At 44.0% G+C, this 22,229-nt stretch overlaps 1 protein-coding gene across 2 annotated transcripts; it reads left to right on the top strand.

Annotated features, from left to right (window-relative positions):
- The first annotated feature begins 9,669 nt into the window (after window positions 1-9,669).
- TMEM272 (transmembrane protein 272) lies at window positions 9,670-17,380 on the top strand. 2 transcript variants are annotated; one of them, XM_033142746.1, is made up of 5 exons: window positions 9,670-9,717; window positions 13,954-14,035; window positions 14,689-14,748; window positions 15,588-15,670; window positions 16,248-17,380. In XM_033142746.1, the coding sequence occupies exons 2-5, from the start codon at window positions 13,978-13,980 to the stop codon at window positions 16,608-16,610; spliced, it is 564 nt and encodes a 187-aa protein (XP_032998637.1). In that variant the 5' UTR covers window positions 9,670-9,717; window positions 13,954-13,977; the 3' UTR covers window positions 16,611-17,380. The 2 variants fall into 2 exon arrangements, with proteins under 2 accessions (XP_032998637.1, XP_032998638.1); XM_033142747.1 differs by lacking the exon at window positions 9,670-9,717 and adding an exon at window positions 13,383-13,575.
- Window positions 17,381-22,229: the final 4,849 nt, after the last annotated feature.

Below are 22,229 nucleotides of genomic sequence, written 5' to 3'. Positions count from 1 at the left end.
CAACAAATTACTCCCCAAACACAAGAGAGGACCTGATGCAGGTCCAAAATTAAAAATAACGGATAACGACTGCCCAAACATAAGAGAGGTCCCGATCCGGGACCCAAAATTAAAGTATAACTAGAGCTGGGGCTACATGGCCTACCCAGACCCCTCCCCCATTTTTTTTTAATTTTTTATTTGGAAAACTTAAGTAAAATGGATAAGGCAACATAAAGGGTGTGTGGCACTGAGGCTACAGAATCGAGGGAACTTTCAGGAAGACAGATTCTGGACTTACCACAGCGACCACAGGTAACTGGGAACTAGGGTCCGATTCCAGAAAGGGGATTTAAGGCACCTACGTACAAGTGGTTTGCGCCACAAGAGGGGATTTAAGCTACCTACATAAAGGTGTCCCAGCCAGGATGAGGATTTAAACCATCTACACAAGGGTTTCCAGCGAAACGATATTAGATTTAAACCAGCTACATAAGGGTCTCCCATTAACAGCAGGAAACAGAATGAAGGGAAAAGCTGGGAACCTGGTTTACTGCCAAAGGTAGCATATAGAGGGGGAATCTTTAAAATAAATAGGGGTACCAAAAGGGTAGGACGCCACCAGACTTGACATATATATCTTGAACAAATCCGAGAATGACCAATTCTTTGACCAAAGGAAATATAAATGTTACCATATTTTGAACTACAACTTTTGCAAGCACAACGTGGAGATTTAGGATTATTGAAATAAAACATATATATATAAATATATCTATGACTAGAACTGCACAAAGATGATGCTTTGACCTTACATAAACATTTCCATATCATCAAAATTGTGACGCTCTAAATGGAAACCATTTCAAAAAAGCTTTGCATATATAAACATCCATATCATTAATTATCAAGCTATAAGGAAAACACATGTAACATGCGAGGCGGATATTTCAAGAAGCATACAAAGGCAAATATGCAATTTTTACAAGTACAATATAAAGTACAAGACAGGTTTAGAACTGCAAAATGGTATTGGAGAGGAGGATGAAGACGATGAATGAGTTGCCGGTCGTCTTCTTCTCTGACTACACATGACCATGTAGAAGAAATAGTCCTGGAACTCAGGAAAAGTTCATGGAGCTCAGGAAAGTACTGAAACATCGAGCTCTGAAGAAACAACGATACCTGTAGAAGAAAGGAGGTTAAGCAAGCAAATCAAGGTGATCTGCTAGTGAGTGCAGGTATGGGAATAACTGGAACAAATCTAGGCAGCCAGGAACCAAGGGGCTGCCCAGAGGCAAACAAAAGGCCTAGGCAGTAGGAGGGTAAGGCAAACTGCCCAGAACTCAACTGGTGCTGTTAGTTGAGCACTTTTGAAGAATTGCTGCATTTGACACTGGAAACTAGTGCAGCCAAACAACGAGGTGGATATTCTCAACTTGGTTCCTTTGCTCTCCAAGGGCGCACACATCTGGCAGGCACCCAGACAGCCTTTTCTTCAAGGGCAACGGCAGCATACCCACGACCCCAAGTGATGAGTGGAACTGGTCCTCGCCATTCAATGTCAGGCAAGAGGCGATAAGAGACCAAAGGTCGAGGAAGCTGTTCTTCTTTCTTGAAGTGGAGATCCACTGGGGAATGAGGCTTGTTATGTGGAAAGAGAAGAAAGTTTAAGGTGAACAGCACCTTTGCAACTGCCAAAGGGATCTCCGAGGCTGGAAGGTGACGTCCTGCAGTCTGTTTGTGGAGCATATTTGCAACCAGGTAGAGAGCAACAGAAAGCAGGTGAAAAGGGTTTGCGGTTTTGGTTGGAAACAGGTATGCTGCAAGAAGTGATGGCAGCAGATTATAGGCACGGTGAGTACCATTCAAAACCGGCCAACAGAATGCCCATGCAAAAGACAGCACGGAACATAGCAAGGAACATCCCATGGTTGGCGATTGGATCATTAGAGCAGGGGAAAACTTGAACGACATGAGAGTGCTTGAAGAATCTGCTGAATAGAACTTGTAGACAGGAGAATTCACCTTACCAAGCAGTGAAATTTTCCAGGAGAACTTTGCAATAGGTTTTCTGCAAGGGACAGTTTGAAGACTATCAAGGGAACGCTCTAAGATCAATGACTGTGGAGCTTTATCCATGAGGTACTGATGGAGAGTAAGGGGTTGCATGCGATCCTGGTGTAGTAGCTCTTTGATTAGGGCCTCTGCTGCAGCGAGCTTTTCTGACGTCAGCGCCCATTGGTCGACCCATACAGGGGGTCCTTCCTTCCAGGTGAGTGGAAGAGCATGTACTGGCGCTGATGCAAAGGCCCACATCAAAAATGTGTATGGACAACAGTTCTTGCCTTAGACAATAAGTCTCTACCCCAGAGGGTGATAGGCACATCCATGACAAGTGGACGGAGCTGCACCATGGAGCCTGAGTCTGACTGGAAGGTAATCGGATGCACGCTCTGGTGGGCGGGTTCGAAACCTCCGACTCCAAAGACTTCCTGGGTGACAGTCGTTGCCCACTGGTCAGGCCAATCCTTTCTGGCGATCACTGTGACATCTGCGCCTGTATCAAGAAGACCCTTGATCTTTCGTCCACCCATTTCTAAGACGAGATGAGGGCGTTCTTCTGTAATCTTGATTAGCGCCATTGCTGCCTGAGGAGGCAAAGAGTCTACAGGAGCTGTAGGTGTAGAAGTAAGCAAATAGAGTCTGGCAATTTCCAAACCTTTTGTTAGGACACAAGGAACAGTTGAAAATCCTGGAATCAGCAACTGCGATGAATCTGTGATTCGAACTAGGCCTGCAGTCAGTGTGACTGTGGCAGGGAGGCGATCCATCCTAGGCAGAATAAGGCAAATTGAGGTGTCTGGGAATGGACCACGAATGGATGTTGGCAATTGCTGAGCAAACCATGGATTTGAAAAATAACAGTCCTCTGTTAAGAAGAGTGGTATACCTGGGACAGAAGATTCTTCTTGTTCTTCATTGGCAGTGTCTGAAGACATCTTTTTGGCTTCGGGTTTTTTGCACTGCTGAAGTTGGCAACTCTGAAGCTGCTTGGCGTTGAGTTGGCAAACTTGAGGTTCTTCCGTTGGTAAGAGTTGCTGATGCTGTTGAACCTGTTGACATTCAGGCAGTTGTGCATCAAACTGGCAGGATGGAACTTCCTCTTTGACGCGAGGCAGTGATTGTGGCGGGCTGAGCTTAAAAGCTGGAGGTGACACAAAGGTGTGGACATTGTTAACTGGAGTGATGTTTAAGCTTCCACAAGAGGGAGCTGGCTCACTCACTTGTATTCTTTGGCCACATGGAAAGTGATCATCAGCTGGGTTGCAACTTGAACACTGCTGTTTCATCAAGGGCAAATGTCCTTCAATGACAGATTGACCTTGACTCAAAGGTGAGTAAAGCTCAGGTGCTGCGAGGTTGACCTCAGTAGGATGTTTTCTCAATGTAGAGGGCAATTCTGCGATCAGAGACTTGACTGTGATTGCTTGCTGTGAAGCAAGGTTGACATCAGCTGGAACTGAAGGGCAGTCAGCAGAAGGTGAACTGAATGCTGTGTTCTCTACTGGAACCCTTTGAATAGGTAAGGCAGATGATGAAACCTCTGGAACCTGAATGCTTGATGAGGTCACATCTTTTCTCTGGACATCTGAAGAGTAGATATCTCTCTGGATCACTCTTTTTTCCTGATGACCTGGATAAGGAGTAGCATTGTTCACCTTTCTGGGATGGTTGACCTTCATGATGTTCTTGAACTTGCACCCTATTGTTTTACCGGGGCCGGGGCGCGGCCCGCAGAACCGTTTCCCTGAACTGGAGATGAGGTAGGTGATGTGTTTTGTGGATTCAAGCGACAATCATTTGCCCAATGAAATCCTTTCTGACAGATGGGACATCTCTCTGGCGGCTTGGCAGAAGGCCTTGGCATTGTTGTGCACTGCGACCGGAAATGCCCATCGCCTCCACACCCATAGCACTTCTTGACTGGCGTAGAGCTGTCTTGACGTGGCATCTGTACCGCAGCTGCCAAGAGCTGTGCTTTGTAGGAGTGGGTACCGACATTCTGGCAGACGCGTAGCATCTCAGTCAATGTGGCATCTGGACGAGCTGCAACTGCTGTTAGGGCATTCTTGCAGTCATCATTGGCATTCTCAAAGGCAAGTTGTTTCGTCAGCATGTTTCTGGCATGACGATCTTCTATCTGGCGTTCCACTGCAACAATCAGGCGATCCACGAAGTCCCCATAAGGTTCTTTTGGACCTTGCCTAACTGCAGCGAATCCTGATACTGAGCTAGCATCTGTGCGATTGGGTAGTCTGCGCCAAGCTTTGACTACAATGTCTGCTATGGTGACGAGTGCAGCATCAGGTATGGCTAGCTGTTGATTGAGATTGGAGTAATGTCCTGATCCTGTGAGCATATCTTCTGTGGCAAGTGGCGTTGCACGTCTGGCTGCTACTTCTTTCCACTCTTGCAGGCACAGAAGAGCATCTGTAGGCGACAGGAAGGTGCGAAGAATCAACTTCCAATCAGATGGCAGAAGTCTACTAGTGGACAGTCCTTCAAGTAAACTTCTAGTATAAGGAGCTTGAAGTCCATTTTCGCGTATGGCTTTTCGCAGTTCACGTAGTGTTTCAAAAGGAATGGCTTGATATCTTGCAGGTTGTCCTCCATTGGCACGAATCACTGGAAAGATGTGCATTGGATCAGCACTAAAATCTATTTGTCCCAAAGCTGCTTCTAAAGCTTGAGTTCTGCAGATGGGTTGCATTGCTGTTGGATCTGTAGGTGGCATCAGTGAGTTTAAATCTTCTTGATGCTTTCCAAATGATGGGCCACTAGATGGCGCTAAAGAGTCTTTGACATCTGGATGCCTTGAAGATGGCTGACTATGAAGACAAGATGGCTGACTTGAAGTTGGACGAAGACAAGATGGCTGACTTGAAGTTGGATGAAGACAAGATGGCTGACTTGAAGTTGGAGCATAAGGTTGTTGGCTCTGTACTGCAAGTCCTGGCATCTGGATCATCATTGTTTGGCTTTGCTCTTGTCTTGGAATCTGCATTGGCATTGGAGGTGTTGAAGGGTTGGTAAATTGCTGTTGTGCTGCTTGCATTGAAGCTTGGATTGCTGTTGATTGGAAATCAGCTTGCTGCAAAACTGGAGCTGCTGGCTTGAGCGCGGCCTGCAGGGCAGCAGGGTTTGCTGGCAAAAAGGCTGCTTGCTGCTGCTGCTGCTGGATCGCTGGCAAAAGCGCGGCTTGCGATGGAGGAAGCGGGACCGTTGCTTGGAGCGAGGTCCGCGGCTGCTGCTGACTTGAAATCGCTGGCTGGTAAAAGGCCTGCGATGACTGCTGAGCGACTGGCGGTGGGGCAGTTCGCGGCGGGGCTTGAAAGGCCGACGGCGTCTGCTGCACCGGCACAGGCGGCAATGAATCTGGCAATGACAAATTGGACAAGGGCGAGTGCGTGTACGACAACGGGGCCTGAACTGGCTGCTGCGAGGGGGCCGAAAATGGCACAACCGCAAGCGGCAGCACAGGGGCACTATTAAAAGCAGTATTTCCTAAATTCACTGTTCCATTAAGCAAAACATTTCTTGGAGCGATTTGTTGAAAGCAGTTTCTTACTTTGCTCCATACTAATTGTACAGGAATTCCGATTTTCGGGTTGGCCATAAATTCTAACCCGATCCTTTCCCATGAGGCTAAATCTTTCGTTCCTTCCTTAGGGACCCAGGGACAAATTTCCCCAATGGTTTTAACTAAAAGCTCTACTTCTGATTCAGAGACAGGGTGACCATTTCTTTTCAAAAGGTACAATAAATCTTCACAAAATTTTACTTGAGCAGTTGAGAGTGAGGAGCCCATCTTTTAAATACTTTTCCAAAATTTTTCCTCCCCCACCCGTAGGCTTCTACTAGGGGACACCGGTTCTACCCGTAGGCTTTAACCGAAAAACCTGGCACCCGTAGGCTTTAGCCAGAAAACCTCCGCCCCCACCCGTGGGCTTCTACTAGGGGCTACCGGTTCTACCCGTAGGCTTTAACCGAAAAACCTGGCACCCGTAGGCTTTAGCCAGAAAACCTCCGCCCCCACCCGTGGGCTTCTACTAGGGGCTACCGGCCCTACCCGTAGGCTTTGACCGAAAAACCTGGCACCCGTAGGCTTTAGCCAGAAAACCTTTCCCTCCCACCCGTAGGCTTTTTCGGGAGACACCGGCCCTACCCGTAGGCTTTGACCGAAAACCCTGGCACCCGTAGGCTTTAGCCAGAAAAACTTTCCCTCCCACCCGTAGGCTTTTTCGGGAGACACCGGCCCTACCCGTAGGCTTTGACCGAAAACCCTGGCACCCGTAGGCTTTAGCCAGACCCTTCCCACCCGTAGGCTTTAGGGAAGACCTTACTCTGCCCGTAGGCTTACACTAAGCTCCTTGCCGCTCTACCCGGGGACCCCTTGGGGCAAAAATACACGCGCGCGACTTCTATTTACACTACTTTGGGCAAGCGGTGGATTCGCGCTACTGCAGCGAAATCCTAGATAAACCGGGCCGTTATACCTCACCTCTCAATGTCTGTTTCCGAGCCACTTCCGATATGTTGCCTTTAACCGGAGTCTTCGTGGAAGCGATTTTTGACTACGCTTTGCCTCAGAGAGGGCACCACTTGTCGGGGTATGGTTGCTGGAGCTCCTCGTGCACGGCCTTGGATTGGTTATGCACGAGGTACCAGTTGCGGGGAAAGTGGCCAGCGTTCCGCGTGCTTTTGAGCACGGTCGCCGGCCAAGCCTCACAGTCTGAAGGATGATGAGTAAGCCAATTGAAGACTCTGATGGTGTGTGAGTTCCTAGTTGCCTTCTTTAAAGAAACGTTGCCTCGTGAAATAAAATTTGTACCCTGACTCTGAATAGGCGGACCGATTTACAGAAAATTAAAATTTTACTTTACTCCCCCGTTAACCCCAAAGGAAGACAGACACCGGTAGTATCTTTAGTGGCTTCGGCAGAACCCGCGTAGGCTCGTCCCCTAAGCTAAGTTCTCCTAAACTTAAAGACCCTGCGCGCCCAATCTTCCGCGAGGCTAACTAAATAAACTAAAACCGAAATATCTTCCGCGGGCCTAACCCTAGGCTAACCTAAAGAAAACCTAACTAAGGCTAAACCGAATGATCTTCCGCGATCTAACTCTAACTAAAGAAAAACCCATCCAACCCGTCCAGCCCGCTCCTAGCCCCTTAAACTAAACTTGACTTCAACTAAAACCCAACTAAAAAGAACATAAGAAGAACGTGCGATCTCGTGCTACTCTCCTTACCTAAGCGGGGTGCCTCTGCCTTTTATTAGGGAACAAACGTGACATCATCATAAGTACTTTAACCAATAAAATCACTGTTGCTGCCCTCCAAAAAGGCGGGAAGCAAGTTTAACGCTCATTAACAACTTTGAACATGACCGGATCTACAAAATAAAGGCGGATTAATCTTATAAGTGAATCACACTATTCATTCATGCTTTCACTTTCACTTTTGCGCGCAATTATACCAAAAGTAGACCTTAAAAAACCCATAAAATAACCAATAAATTATGAATCCATGGCGGATCCGTGAAACGTATTCCGACAACCAGAGGAACCAGAACAAATATGGTATTGGGCTCAACTCAACCCCACCTTCCTTCTTGTCTCAAACAATGGCAGTCTCTGAAGTTGCCAGTAGTATTGTGTGAATGTGTTTGTGTAAGTCAGAAGTTACCTTCCATAAAATTGACCAGACAATGTTATGCTTTTGCATGAGAATTCTGCAAAAGCTGAAAATATAATTGGAGCATGCTTTGAATGTGCAGGAACAGTCCTCATAATGACAATGATTGCTGCTCTGGCCTAGGCTTGTCAGTATCCTTCTTGAACCACAGTTCAAGAAGGATACTGACAAGCTGGAACGTGTCCAGAAGAGGGCAACCAAAATGGTCAAAGGCCTGGAAACGATCCCTTATGAGGAATGGCTTAGGGAGCTGGGTGTGTTTAGCCTGGAAAAGATAAGGTTAAGGGGTGATATGATAGCCATGTTCAAATATGTAAAAGGATGTCATATAGAGGAGGGTGAAAGGTTGTTTTCTGCTGCTCCAGAGAAGCGGACACGGGGCAATGGATTCAAACTACAAGAAAGAAGATTCCACCTAAACATTAGGAAGAACTTCCTGACAGTGAGAGCTGTTGGGTAGTGGAATTTGCTACCAAGGAGTGTGGTGGAGTCTCCTTCTTTGGAGGTCTTTAAGCAGAGGCTTGACACCCATCTGTCAGGAATGCTTTGATGGTGTTTCCTACTTGGCAGAGGGTTGGACTGGATGGCCCTTGTGGTCTCTTCCAACTCTATGATTCTATGATCCTATTCATTTCTTCTTTCTTAAAACCATGCCATGTATTCATGGTTCTTTGTAAGCCATGGTGTGTCTAAATTGCTATTAATTTGGCATGTTGATTTGAGTAATAAGGGGGAAGTCAGACCTTTAACTCCTCTTTTTGAGCATTGACATTTACATTATCAGCATTAGTCATAAAGGTTGGGTGCTTGTTCACGCTTCTCCCATCTGGGTGGAGGGTGTCACAGGAAGGTAGAATGGTAAAATCAGGAGTTCAAAGCCTAACCCCTGCCCAAATGCTTGACCATTGGCTCAACAATCCAGTCATTCAAACCCCAATGTGCCACATGGAAGAGAGTGAGTGCCATGTGAAGCCTAGATGTAGAAATAGCTGCGGGTCATACATGGCAATGATCATGCTATAGATGAGAGAACCACAGGTTTCTTTGACTGGGTGATGAAATCCCCTTGTCCCAATGATCTGGGTCTAGATTTACCCAGTGAACATTACCATACCTCTAAAGTACATTCAAAGAAGATTTCCCCCCCTCAACAATTTGTTTGCTTAAGGCTTGCTTAACTCTGTGAGGGGTAAACTACAGTGTTCAGGCTTATTTGGGGAGGGGGGTGTGCTTTAAAGGTATCTTGTGTACGCAGCCAGAGCCGGTGCGTCCATTTAGGCAAACGAGGCAGTTGCCTAGGGCGCCAAAATGGAGGGGGCGCTGGCCAGCCTGCCCCCCGCCCGGTGCCGCTCCGCCAGCAGCAGAGTGACGGGGAGGGGGGAGCAGCCCGAAATCGGGCTTCTCCGCAAGGGTGGTGCTAGGGATTGGCAGGGGGGGCACCAGAAGGTGATCTCACCTAGGGCGCAAAAAACCCTAGCACCGGCCCTGTACGCAGCCTTAGTCTAAAAGATCCTGATCTCCTTAGACCCACCTTTCATCTTAAAATCCCAGGGTGGGAAGAGAAGCTGGCTGTTAAACCACTCTGAAAATTGCAGTGAAACAACCCAGAGCACCTACCTACTTTTTGACTACCTGCTTTCATAAAAGTTCCAGGACTCCTTTACTGTCCTCTGGTGGCAAGTTGAATGCGTGCAGTTGCTTGGCTGTGGAGCGAACCGAAACGTGGGAGTGCAGGGAATAAAAGATAAGAGCTTTCATCACAACAACAGGAGCAGAGATGTCTCTGCTGAAGCAGAAGCTCGCAAACAGCCAGTGACCCCCAAAGGGAGGGCTCCAGAACGAAGGAATGAAACGCCTCCGCTGCTTCAAAGACCTGGATGCAAAGATAAACTTTATCCAGTGTGTCACTTAACACTTTTTCTTGAGGAATATTGGCTCCAGTTTTTTTTTTCTTTCCAGATCTCTGCTTGGAATAGTAAGGTGAGTAGAGAATGGCGCCGGGAAGCATTTGCACCTAACAGTAATAAGTGGGGTTGCCAGCAACTTTAGGAACAGTGTGGCATTAGCTGTTGGAGGAAAAAGTGAGTGTGTGGCTGCCGTGTCAACCTTGGATGATAAAAAAAAAGGGTTGGGGGAATAGGTTGATGAATAATCCTGGATATCTTGAGGATCAGGTTTTGTTGGTGTAAAAGATATGCAAGCTTTTGAGTTGCACAAATCTCTTCATCAGGTGGAATGGAATTGCTCATTTTCTGCCAGCAAGGCTTTAAAATGGTCACTGATCACTGATTTTGCCCCTTGCAAGTTGGGCCAATTGCACCATCTTCAAAAGCTCTATCAGGGTTTACTTTCCCCTGGTAAAATCAGTTCAGCTGGCATTGTTCACTATGTCATGCTCACAGCAACTAATGTCTATAACAGCTAGAAGCAGAGCCTACATTTTTATCTGGTCCTGGAAAGGTTGCAAAACTTCCTTTCTCAGCAGGCACTGGGCTGATCTAGCTTGGGTGGCTAATTCTGTAAGTTTGATAAGTGGATTCCTTGCTTTGTGCTGTACAGTGGTACTTTGGTTCTCGAACTTAATCTGTTCTGGGAGTCCGTTAGACTCCCAAAACCATTCGAAAAGCAAGGCATAGCTTCTGATTAGCTGCAGGAGTTTCCTGCAGTCAAATGGAAGCCGCGTTGGACATTCGGCTTCCAAAAAACGTTTGCAAACCGGAACACTCACTTCCAGGTTTGCGGCATTCGGGAGCCGATTTGTTCGGAAGCCAAGCCTTTCGAGAACCAAGGGTACCACTGTATTATTGTTTGGCTTCATCAAAGGTGGCCAGCATGGTATCACTGGACTACAACTCCCATCATCCCTCACCATTGGCCATGCTGGCTGGAGCTGATGGAAGTTGGAGTCCAAGGACATCTGGAGGACATCACATAGACTACCCCTGGTTTTAGATTGATTTTATGGACTGCAAACCTGAAGTGGGTGCACTCTGGGCCTCACCACCTGCTAAGAGGAAAAGGATCACTGGGACGTTGCACCCTGTGGCTCCCAAGAAGAACAGCATAGCAAGGGGAACACCAGTCTAGCCCAACACATCAGCCAGAGAAGGACCAGCAGCAGGGAGTTTGTTTCCCTGCCAAAAAGACTTTACTCCAGGTTGTGGTGCTTGTTCAGAAGGAGAAGAACTCACTCTTTAATCTGGCCCCATCCTGCAGAGGTCGAGGGGCTGCTGGGATAGCTCAGTGGATAAAAGCATGAGGCTCTTAACCTCAGGGTTGTGGGTTTGAGCCCCACGTTGGGGGAAAATTCAGGGGGTTGGACTACACAGCCTTCGTGGTCCCTGCCAACTCTACACTTCTGTAATCAACCATCCCAACCTGGCATCCTCCAGGTGCTTTGGTGTGTGTGCATCATGTATGTATGTATGTATGTATGTATGTGTGTGTGTGTATGTTATCGTTGCTTTAAGCCGAAATGATTGAGAAAGACAGGTGCAAAGCTTCAAAATAAGTAAGTAAACGATAAAAACAATTACAGGTAGGTAGCCATGTTGGTCTGCCATAGTCAAAACAAAATAAAAAATAAAAAAAATTCCTTCCAGTAGCACCTTAGAGACCAACTAAGTTTTTCTTGGTATGAGCTTTCATGTGCATGCACACTTCTTCAGATACCTGTTATTTTCATTTTTGTGTCTGTCTTGCAGCAAGTTCTCTCTGGGTATCAGTCTGGCTCTGTTGATCTGTTGTTTAACTTCATCAGGCAGATATTTTAGTTCTAAAAAGGTTTGCTATAGATCTCTTAGGTGAGAGTCTCTGTCTGTAGAGTTGGAACAAATGCGGCTGTAACATAGGGCCTGGCTATATACAATGGATTTTTTGGTATGTTTGGGGTGGTAGGTAGAAGCATGTAGATATGTTTGTCGGTCAGTTGGTTTACGGTATAAGGTGGTGTCTATGTGTCCATCCTGTATTTTTATAGTAGTGTCCAAAAATGTATTTCTTGCATAGATTGGTTCCTTGTTAGGTATCTGAAGAAGTGTGCATGCACACGAAAGCTCATACCAAGAACAAACTTAGTTGGTCTCTAAGGTGCTACTGGAATATTTATTATTATTATTATTAATAATAATAATCTAACTATCCTTTCAGCTAGGAAGGTAAATATTGCCCCCTTACACACACACACACACACACACGTCATGCTATTTAAAATTGTGGAACAGCTGCAACGGCCTGAGCTTCTGTGAAGAAGGGTCAGCATCATAGGCCACCCACAAGGCCCACTCCACAGCAAGGTTCTGCTGCCCAACCTGCAAAGTGCTCTCCCTGTTGCAGCTTGTGTCCTGCTTGTGTGCTTCCCATAGGTATCTGACCAGCAGCAACCTGGGGAACACAATGCTGGACTAGGTACAGTAGGACTCTTCCGATCTGGGCATCCTGATCAAGTTTGCAGATGACACCAAATTGGGAGGGGTGGCTAATACCCCAGAGGACAGGATCACACTTCAAAATGACCTTAACAGATTAGACAACTGGGCCAAAGCAAACAAGATGAATTTTAACAAGGAGAAATGTAAAGTACTACACTTGGGCAAAAAAAATGAAAGGCACAAATACAGGATGGGTGACACCTGGCTTGAGAGCAGTACATGTGAAAAGGATCTAGGAGTCTTGGTAGACCATAAACTTGACATGAGTCAACAGTGTGATGCAGCAGCTAAAAAAGCCAATGCAATTCTGGGCTGCATCAATAGGAGTATAGTGTCTACATCAAGGGAAGTAATAGTACCACTATATTCTGCTCTGGTCAGACCTCACCTGGAATATTGTGTCCAGATTCCACCTAAACATTAGGAAGAACTTCCTGACAGTGAGAGCTGTTCGGCAGTGGAATTTGCTACCAAGGAGTGTGGTGGAGTCTCCTTCTTTGGAGGTCTTTAAGCAGAGGCTTGACAGCCATCTGTCAGGAATGCTTTGATGGTGTTTCCTGCTTGGCAGGGGGTTGGACTGGATGGCCCTTGTGGTCTCTTCCAACTCTATGATTCTATGACTCTATGTTCTTGCTTTGTCACTCCTTCTCCCTGGCTCCCCATATCTGCTGCCTGAGGTGGCTGCCTCACACTGCCAAATGGTAGAACCGGTCCTGCTCTAGCATCAAGAGTAAATCATAGCTGACTAGGTGGACAAATAGCCTGATCTTGTATAAAGCAGCTTTCTGTATTCCATGAAGGTATGCCTTGGGATCCAGCTGTTGAAACAAGCACACACTCCTCCATCAGCTTGGAACAAGCTAATGGATGTTTGTTGCCTTGTGTGACAGATCTATAAATAGTGTGCATTTTAGAATATCTTTCTAGATTTTCTCTCCTTTTGCATTTGAGCTGCTGTTAAGATGCTACATCTGTTCTGAAACTTATTGGGGAAGAATGTGAATTGACTGAAGGGAAGAAAGTACAGTATCCTATTTCACCTACAAATGCCAGTTAATTCTCTGGGCCTTCCTGTGACATCTGTGGGATTTTGTAAGATGATCCCAATGCTGGCAGTAGGTGAAAGGCCAGATTTAACTTTTAATCATGGAAAACTGGCCTTTTTATTTATTTTTTAAAAATGACTGGAGCACATTTATCTATATGTCAGTCTCCCTAGGCTGGAGTTTAGCTGTAAAGCGAGAATATTATTTTTTTATGCATTCCTGACTTGTCTTTGTCATAATGACTACATAAATTTCAGAACAGTTTTGCCTTAAAAGTGGAAACGTCTAGACAGCGGTGTGATTCTGCCTCTGCTACTTTTCATCCCCTGCTCTTTTTCTAAGCATTTGGATGACGCAACAGTGTAAGTTCAGCAACTGTTTTGGTGTTTTCTGCTTCAGTTTTGCATGTGTTTACTGATGTCAATTGCCTGAGGTTTCAAACGCCATGCATTAAATAGCATTTAAAGCATCAAAACTCATACCCTAAGCCCCCTGCCTTAGACTTCCTCTTGAGCTCAGTTTTGTTTTGTTTTGCAATGAACTTACAGCCCCTAGGTGGCTGAATGTGTCTGACTTGCGAAAGGACGAAGGCTTCTCCCAAAGGCTCGTGGAAGCCCTAACCAAGGAAAGAAAACAAAAAAGTGGCCTTTATAGTGAGACTCTTCTTAGTTGATTTTTGCAATTTGTGGGTGTGAGTGTTTTAAGTAAAAATCAAACACGTGGTTTCTTGTTTTTCCAAGGTCTGCAGAAGACTGTAATTCGCAATGGTTGCAGGCTTCGAGAAAGCATGCCATCGATGCATCTCCAAAATTGCCAGCAATGGTAGGTTGCCTGAGAAAGGGAGATAGTGGCAAGAGATCTGCACCACTACAGGGATTCAACAAAGGATGCTGATTGCAAGCTGTGAGGCTGCAACCAAGCAATACCTGTCCCAAATCAGTTTGCATCACTGTCTGATAGCAATGGATGAATCCACCCATCTCGGTTCTCAAAGTTTCCCATTGTTCCAATTTTAAATTCAGTTCTCCACATGGTTGCAGCAATTTGCATTAAAAATAATCCTTATGAAACTGTCAGCATTTTAGTGCAAATTTCTAATATGCATTTCCTTTGTATGCAATTTCCGCAAATAAACACATTTTTGCAAAACAATTCCCCCAAATGTAATGTATCTTTGTATGTTATTTTACCTAATATATGCATTTTTAGGCACACTTTACCCCAGTATATGTGTGCTTTTTACACATTGCTATTGCAACATTTAGAGTGGTAAGAATTTTGAAGAATGGCTGTGTTTCAGTTCCTATATTGTTTTGGAAAGTATGAATTGGATAGGTTTGCCTTTAAATGAGAAGAGAATCTAATTGCTCCTTCATTCCTACTGTCTACCTACATGTGTATGTGAGTGACAAAAATGGAGGGCAATTGGAGGATGTTTTATCACAATCTATAACTTGTCATTTATTTCCTTACAGCTTGCTTCATTTTTGGACTCCTTGCTTTCCTAGCATTACCGCTGTCTATGGCTTTTACAGGTAAGTTGACTGCAAAATAGTAATAATAATAATAATAATAATAATAATAATAATAATAATAATATAGCAACCAGAAGATAATGAGTTAAATGATATGGATAAAATCCAACAATGTGCAGGCAGATTTTTGCTTACCACCTTCCAGAGGTTTTTGGGTCTGGCTGGGGTGGGGGAGAAAGGGGTGGGGGGAGTTCTGTTGCATGAAGAGAAGTCTGATTTGCTTGTGCAAAAAACAGTATAGGATTCCAGCTTTGTGTAGGAAATTAGCAGGCTTTTCTTTGTTTCCCTATGTCAGGAGAGCCATCACCTCCTAAAATACTTGCATGTCAGACAGTTGTTGAAATTGCAGGAATCTGCTGGAAGGACACCGGTAATCCTACCTTTGGCAGGAATTATAATGATAATGATATGATTATGATTCTTTCTTAGTCACTTAATCTTCCCCAAGGCAGCCCAAAGCGACTTACAACCAGCCAACCAACCAGACAATAAACTCCAGATAGATTACAACCTAGAGGAAAGAGAAATACATTATAAACATCCCACCCACTTCTAAAAGGCCACAGATATCCAAAGAGGGATATTATAGAGGGAGGTTTTGCCTGATGCTTAAAGATATGTAGTGAATGCACCAGGGGAACAGCATTCCACAAACGGGGAGCCAAAGCAGAAAAGGCCCGTTCTCGTGTTGCCACTCTCTGAAACTCTCCTGTTATGTTACATGTTGTGCAAAATGTCAGGGCTGTAGCACCACTGCAGTTGTGAATCAGTGCACTTGCCCTTTTGCTTCTGCACATGAGACTTGATCGAAATAATTTTTTTTTGTTGTTGTTCCTCAGGAATGAAGTTTTTAGACGACTGTCCAGTCCAGCCGCAAATCCCCTTATATCTGCTTGTGGGTGGTGTGGTTGGCAGTTTGAAGGTATTACTGTTCACTGAACAATATTTTCCTCTGAGGAGATTTGTGGTGAAGTTTGTATGGAATTATTTTCATTCATAGAAGATACAAAAAAAACATGGTTATATCTTAGTGAATTAACTTCAAGGAAATAAGGATTTGACTCAGGAGGAGACTTCTGGATTGAGAAAGGATCACACATGGTGTAGCCTTTTAAAAAACGTTGCTATTTAAACTATTTTATTCAGTACAACTAGTTTTGTGTGTGAATCTTTTAATGTCAGTTTCCTTTCAGTTTCTCATTTTTTCCTCACTCTTAAGTTCAGCTTTCCACATTTTTCACATCAGTCTGTGATTTTTTAAAAAGAAGTCCACATGAAAATCCATCAGCATTTTGATGCAAATTTCTTTGCACTGCTTTGTATGCAATTTTGCCTAACATTTACTGTAAACCACTTACAGATGTTGCTACGAAGCAGCAGCATATAAATGTTGTTAAATGAAAACAAATGTTTGATACCAAGGAGCCAAATCTGGAATTTAATGATCCCACTGGGTCTTCTCCCTCTCTCTCTTTTTTAAACCTTTGTGCAATGTCTAGGTCGGTCTTCTGCTCTTTGACTCCACCCGGATGAGGCAGCTGCTTACCAAATCGGTTATGATTGATGATGACGATGACGACGAATATCCCTGGAGACAGAATGCTCACAAATATTACATACACCTCACCCTCAGCCTCTTCCTCTTCCTCTGGTTCATCCTGGGGAACTACTGGGTGTTTTCCGTCTACCTGCCTAATTTCATCCCACCTTTCCATCACCCTCAGGATTACTGTGATAAAATCCTGTACATTTTTGCAGTTGGGGTGCTTGTCGTGAGCCACACAGTTCTGGCTTTGCTGATCTTCTGCAGCTGCTGTGTTTATTGCTGCTCCAGGCAACGATATGCTACAGAGGAGGACTGAAAAGTGGGGGGGGGGACCACAGAAAATGAGCCATGGGGCTATTGGAAAAGCAATAGGGAATAGAAAGAGGCAATTCTGGTATTCGTTGGTCATGCTCACCCTCCCTGCACACATAGTGCATATGACTTGCAAACTCCATGGAGTGAGGTCTGTTTTACATGGTTACTTTTTTCTCTCCTATGGAAATAAATGTGGACGATAGATAAAGTCTGTCTATTTGAAAGGTACTAAAAAGGGTATTTTTTGCTCTGGCACATACCAAGGAAAGCATCAACTTCCCAGTGCATGTCCTGGAAGTGAGATGTTTGCACTGCCACAACATGCCTTTTTTAAAAAAAATGCTTTCTCAAACATATTTACTGATTTCAGTAGTAGAAATGATGGGACGTGGGGCAGAGGTGAGAATGAGGGTAGTGATGGCACACAAGTAAATTACTATTCTCCCCAGCCCCCATAGAAAATGCAGGTATGATGTAGTTACCGGTAAATTGTGACAGGAAGTCTGAAAGCTGCTCCAGATTGTCTGCCTATTGAGTATTCACGTTGATTTGCTTGTACAAAGGTTAGGTGGTGTTTGGTCTTTATTGAGCGTTTGTTCCTATTTGTTTGTGGAGAGGATATATGACAATGAGTATACAGCTTTCCATTAATTATTTATATCACACTTTTTAGAGCATTTCCACATCATTTTCTTTTTTCCAAGTGGGTTTGTAGCAGCAGAACACTGCACAAACCTGCATTTTGGCTATGTGATTAAATTCCAGTTCTTTTCTTTCAAAGAAAGTGGCAGCTTGCGTTTCCTTTGGTTTGTACAAAAATATTTTTTTTGAAGGACTACAATAATGAACAATTTTTGATCACCTACTCAAAGGTCCCTGGTTTAATCTCGAAACCACCGCAAGAGGCGTGAATTTACATATTACACGTACATTTTACATTACATATTACATTTGCTTTGATACTGCATTGTTTGTATTTTCAGAATTTCAGCTTGTTTCCTAGAATGATGCGTATATGTTGTGTATATCTTTTTTGTGGATTGATGTGATGAAACAGCTACTTCTTCATGACAGCTGTAATGTGGCAATAAGGCAGCAGCATTGAGATTGCTTTGTTCCAGACCCTGGTGCATCCAAATCTATGGTAGCCGAAAATGGTATGAAATGTGTTCTATTTGCTACTTTTCCTCCATGTAACATCACTTAGCAGTCATCTGTACAGGATTATATACACACACACACACACACACACACACATAATAGATAGGAGTTTTAAAAACCTAAATACGTACCGATCTTTATCTCTTTTGCCTTCACAACAATTTATGAACATGATACAGATACTCTTACTACCATAATTGTGGTAACCATGACCCCCACTCAGTGTTGACAAAGACCAAATGCCAAGCTTAAAAGCAGAGATGTGTTATAGCGCTACATGTGTTAATTAAAAGACCTTTTGAGAGTGGAACATGCATTTTATTTAAATTGTTAGGGAGAAAAGAAAAGTTCTGGATATGGATGCTGCATCTGAGGCAGGCAGCCACATGAGCTTCTGCCTTAGCTAGATATTGATACCAGGAACAATGGAATGCAATAGAAGAGAATTAAACATTTTGTAATCAGGGAGGCCATTATACATAATTGAGGAATAGTCTTAAAAATGCTTTTTAGGAGTTGTCCAATATCCAGATGCCTCCCCATTTGTGTAATACAATCCTTCTTATTTTGAAAATAATTTAAGCCCTCCCATTCCATTTATAGTTCTACTTCTTCAAAATATATAGAGAAACACTAGAACACGTGGAAGGAAATGTTGTGAAGTAGAGATGGATTAAGTTCATTTCAAATTCCCTATTTCTTAGACATATCCCTGCTTTAATTTTGTGATTATACATTTGTGTGTGTGTGTGTGTTTTTTAAATGTAGTGGGTTATATTGCAATTTATTTACAATACGTACATATGAACTGCTTTGTGTTTCAGAATGCTAGCAATGGCTTTGTATAATAAAGTGATTCTTGAGAATTTTCATAAAGTGTTATTTTCATATTGAAAAGTTTCCTAATGTAAAGCTTGTGGCATATACGTAAACATACTTTAAAAACAATTTTTAAGTTTCTCGTTTTCCCCCAAAGTGGGGTTATTTGTTTTAATGCTCTAGCTTCAGCAAGAGTCAAGTATGGCAAAATAAAAGCACTTTCACAGGGAAATCCTGTAGCCTGGACACCAGGTGAAAGCTATGCTAAATGGTGCACCAGTGCAGCAGGGAGAAATAGAACATGTTATGGGTGGGCTCTGGCTCAGAGACCAAATTTGGCCCACCAAAAGTGGCCATTTCACTGTTTTCCACCATGCAGAGTGTTTTGCAAGCCTTGCATTGGACTTCAAAGTTCCAACAATGAAAGATTTATATTTGCTTGCTTCAGTGCACGGCTAGAGGCAGCTGCATGCACATCAGCTAATGCAACATGGAGCTTGATAATAATAACAAAACAAAACAAAACAAAAACAAAAACAATTTTATTTATACAACAACAACAACAACAACAACAACAACAACAACAACATTTATACCCCACCCATCTGGCTGGCAACAACAACAACAATTTTATTTATACCCAACCCATCTGGCTGGGTTTCCCAAGCCACTCTGGGTGGCTCCCAACAAAATACTGAAAACACTATAAAACATCAAAACACGATAAAACATCAAGTGGTGGAAGCAAACCCCAGAAAGTTGCTTTGTGTCTACTTCCCTCTAACATCCCATCCCTGAGCACCAGTGTCAACAAAGCAGAAGAAACAGATCTTAACCTTACAACCAAAATACAAGCCAAGAATATTCCTCTTGTGAAGATCCAAAAATCCAAGAATCTCCAAATTTTAAGAACTACAACACAATCTGTTAAAAGGCAGCAAGAAAAATGTTTTTTTCCCCCTCTTGAGCCTGATTTTACAGTACTCTGCAAGACTAGAGTGATTTTAGCAGCAGCGCCAGTGATGACAGGCTCATGTGATAGGGAGACAATTTGAGTGAGGGTTTCCTCGATTAAATACTGATGTCTACATTTGTCCCATTTGAATTGTACCTGTAGTCCCGTATATCTGTTTCCTTAGAGATGTCGGGTGTATGGATCACTCTTTCTTCAGATTTTTGGTGTGGAAGATTGGAAAGAAACATTTTTCCTGTTGGCAAAGTGTTTGAACATTAAAATTCCAGAAAGAACTGCTGGAAGACTGGAAATTTCTATAGATTGCCATTCTTCCCAGCCGGGCACCTTGGCACTCTGTCCTGGTCTGTACCAGACAGCATTGATAGACAGGCAACGGATAACAGCTGGCCAGGGCAAGTCACTAACAATGGCACCTCTGATCATGTGGAAAGAGACCTCATGCGGCAGGTAAGCAAGAGGCTGAGATGTTGTAGATAGTAGGCATCTGCTGAGGAAGGACCTCCATGGTTACTCCTTGACCTCAAGATCTTCAACCAATGTCATTTGAATGGAAGAGAAGAGAAGGCTGCCTCGTACCACTTCGGAAATGGTTTGGAGAAAGATGTTATGTATATAGTTGTTCTTTCTATCCTACCCTTCTCCAATGAGCTCAGTGTGGTAAATGTTTTTTTTCTTTCCAGTTTTCTCTGCCCAACAAGAAGTATGCTTGTTTCTGGGCTTGTTCTCTTTTACTGACACTGACAGCAGCCTGTCTGCTGGTAGAAATGCAGCTGGAGTGGGGGGTTCAGAAGGAAGAGGTCCCCCAAGCATCCATGGTTGCCAAAGATATTTTTATATTGCTGAATCTCAAAATAGGCCTCAGACAGTTGCAGAGATACCTTTCCCAAGTAACCTAAGGACTAGTATGACTATGGAAGCAACACCTGCAGAGTTACTCTTCTGTACTTAGTGGGCAAATATATTTTGACTCCCCCAGAGGCGGAGGGGGAGGTCTCTGGGAGAGGTGAGAACTTGTTCCTTCTACCCAAGCGGGACAAAACCTTCCTAAGTCTTGAGAACCTAGAAAAGAATGAGAAAAATATGCATGCTGAAGAGTTCTGTACTTAGTGGGCAAAGATATTTTGAATCCCTCAGATGCGGAAGGCGAGGGGGAAGTCTCTGGGAGAGGTGAGAACTTGTTCCTTCTACCCAAGCGGGACAAAACCTTCCTAAGTCTTGAGAGCCTAGAAAAGAATGAGAAAAATATGCATGCTGAAGAGTTCTGTACTTAGTGGGCAAAGATATTTTGAATCCCTCAGATGCGGAAGGCGAGGGGGAAGTCTCTGGGAGAGGTGAGATCTTGTTCCTTCTCCCCAAGCGGGACGAAACTTTCTTAAGTCTCGAAAGCCTAGAAAAGAAAGAGAAAAATATGAGAAATGGGGCTCACAGGCAGTACTCTCCTGATCTACCTCACTAGATTGGTTTGGGGCCATTCACTGCTCAAAGCTCAAGATGAATTCACTATTCCGGGTACAACATAATGTGTATCTTGTTAAGAGAGTGCCTGAATATTGTAGCCAGAGTGGCACCCTCTGGATTTTAACAGACATCTCTCATCATCTCATTGAAAGGTGTGAGTTTGCTTGGAGAGTAATCAAATACCTGAAGGTCTGTTATTCTAGAAGGTGGGACTTAAACCCACTGTTGCTTGGTTGGCTATTGACCAAGCCTCCTAAGAGTTTCATAGTGAAAGAGCTTCCCTTGGGAGGTGGTGGGTTCTCCTTTGCAGTGGGTATTTAATCGGAGGGTAGGTGGCTCTCTGCTAGGGATCCCCAAGATGCATCCTGCATTACACATCCTGCACTGAACAGAGAGTATGACTAGATGACTTCTAACGTCCCTTCCAACATGGTGACCTCTTCAGCTACTGCCCAAAGTCCCACTCTTCCCAATTTCAGAATAATGGCCGCACGACCAAGAGAGGGTAATGTGATATATTACCTTCTCCTATGGCGACTTTCAAGTGACTCTTCTGCCACTAGCCCAAAAGCCCATTTGCAAGCTATTCTATCTTATCTGTTTTCCTTTTCCTAAAGCTTAAGCAGAATCCAGTCACTTCTCTATTATAAATCAGCGGTTGGAGTCATGAAGGTGCCCAGGAGGACTGGCTGAAGCATGTAATTTATTTATTTTATATATATATATATATATATATATATATATATATATATATATATATATATATATATATACACACACATACATACATATACACACACCGGTATATGTAAAAGCCTTGTTTGGGGAGCACAGGCCTAAGATTTCAACAGATCATTATAAGCACAGAGTGCAGAAGCTGTGAAGAAACCCTACTTACGGTACATTTTTCCTCCACTTGGTTTGAGAGAAACCAGCTAAACAAGAGCCTCTCACTAGGCCAAGGACCAACTGACACAAGAGGCAGTTAGAGGAGGTGTCACCGTGACAATGCCTGGGTCACAATGGATTCTGCAACCTAGCATGCTTGGGTTGCCAAGCAACCTAGGGAGGACCCCAGGCACTTCTTTCTGGCTCTGCTAAATTTATGTACAGGGCTTTTAATTCATGCTCAGCTTTTTAATGTATTATGTGCCTTTACAGTTGCTCCTGCACCTAGTTATCTGTTCTGCTTATCTACCTGCTACA

Source organism: Lacerta agilis, chromosome 3 (assembly GCF_009819535.1).
Source record: "Lacerta agilis isolate rLacAgi1 chromosome 3, rLacAgi1.pri, whole genome shotgun sequence".
NCBI classification, from domain to species: domain Eukaryota; kingdom Metazoa; phylum Chordata; class Lepidosauria; order Squamata; family Lacertidae; genus Lacerta; species Lacerta agilis.
This window is presented reverse-complemented; position numbering and strand designations above follow the sequence as displayed.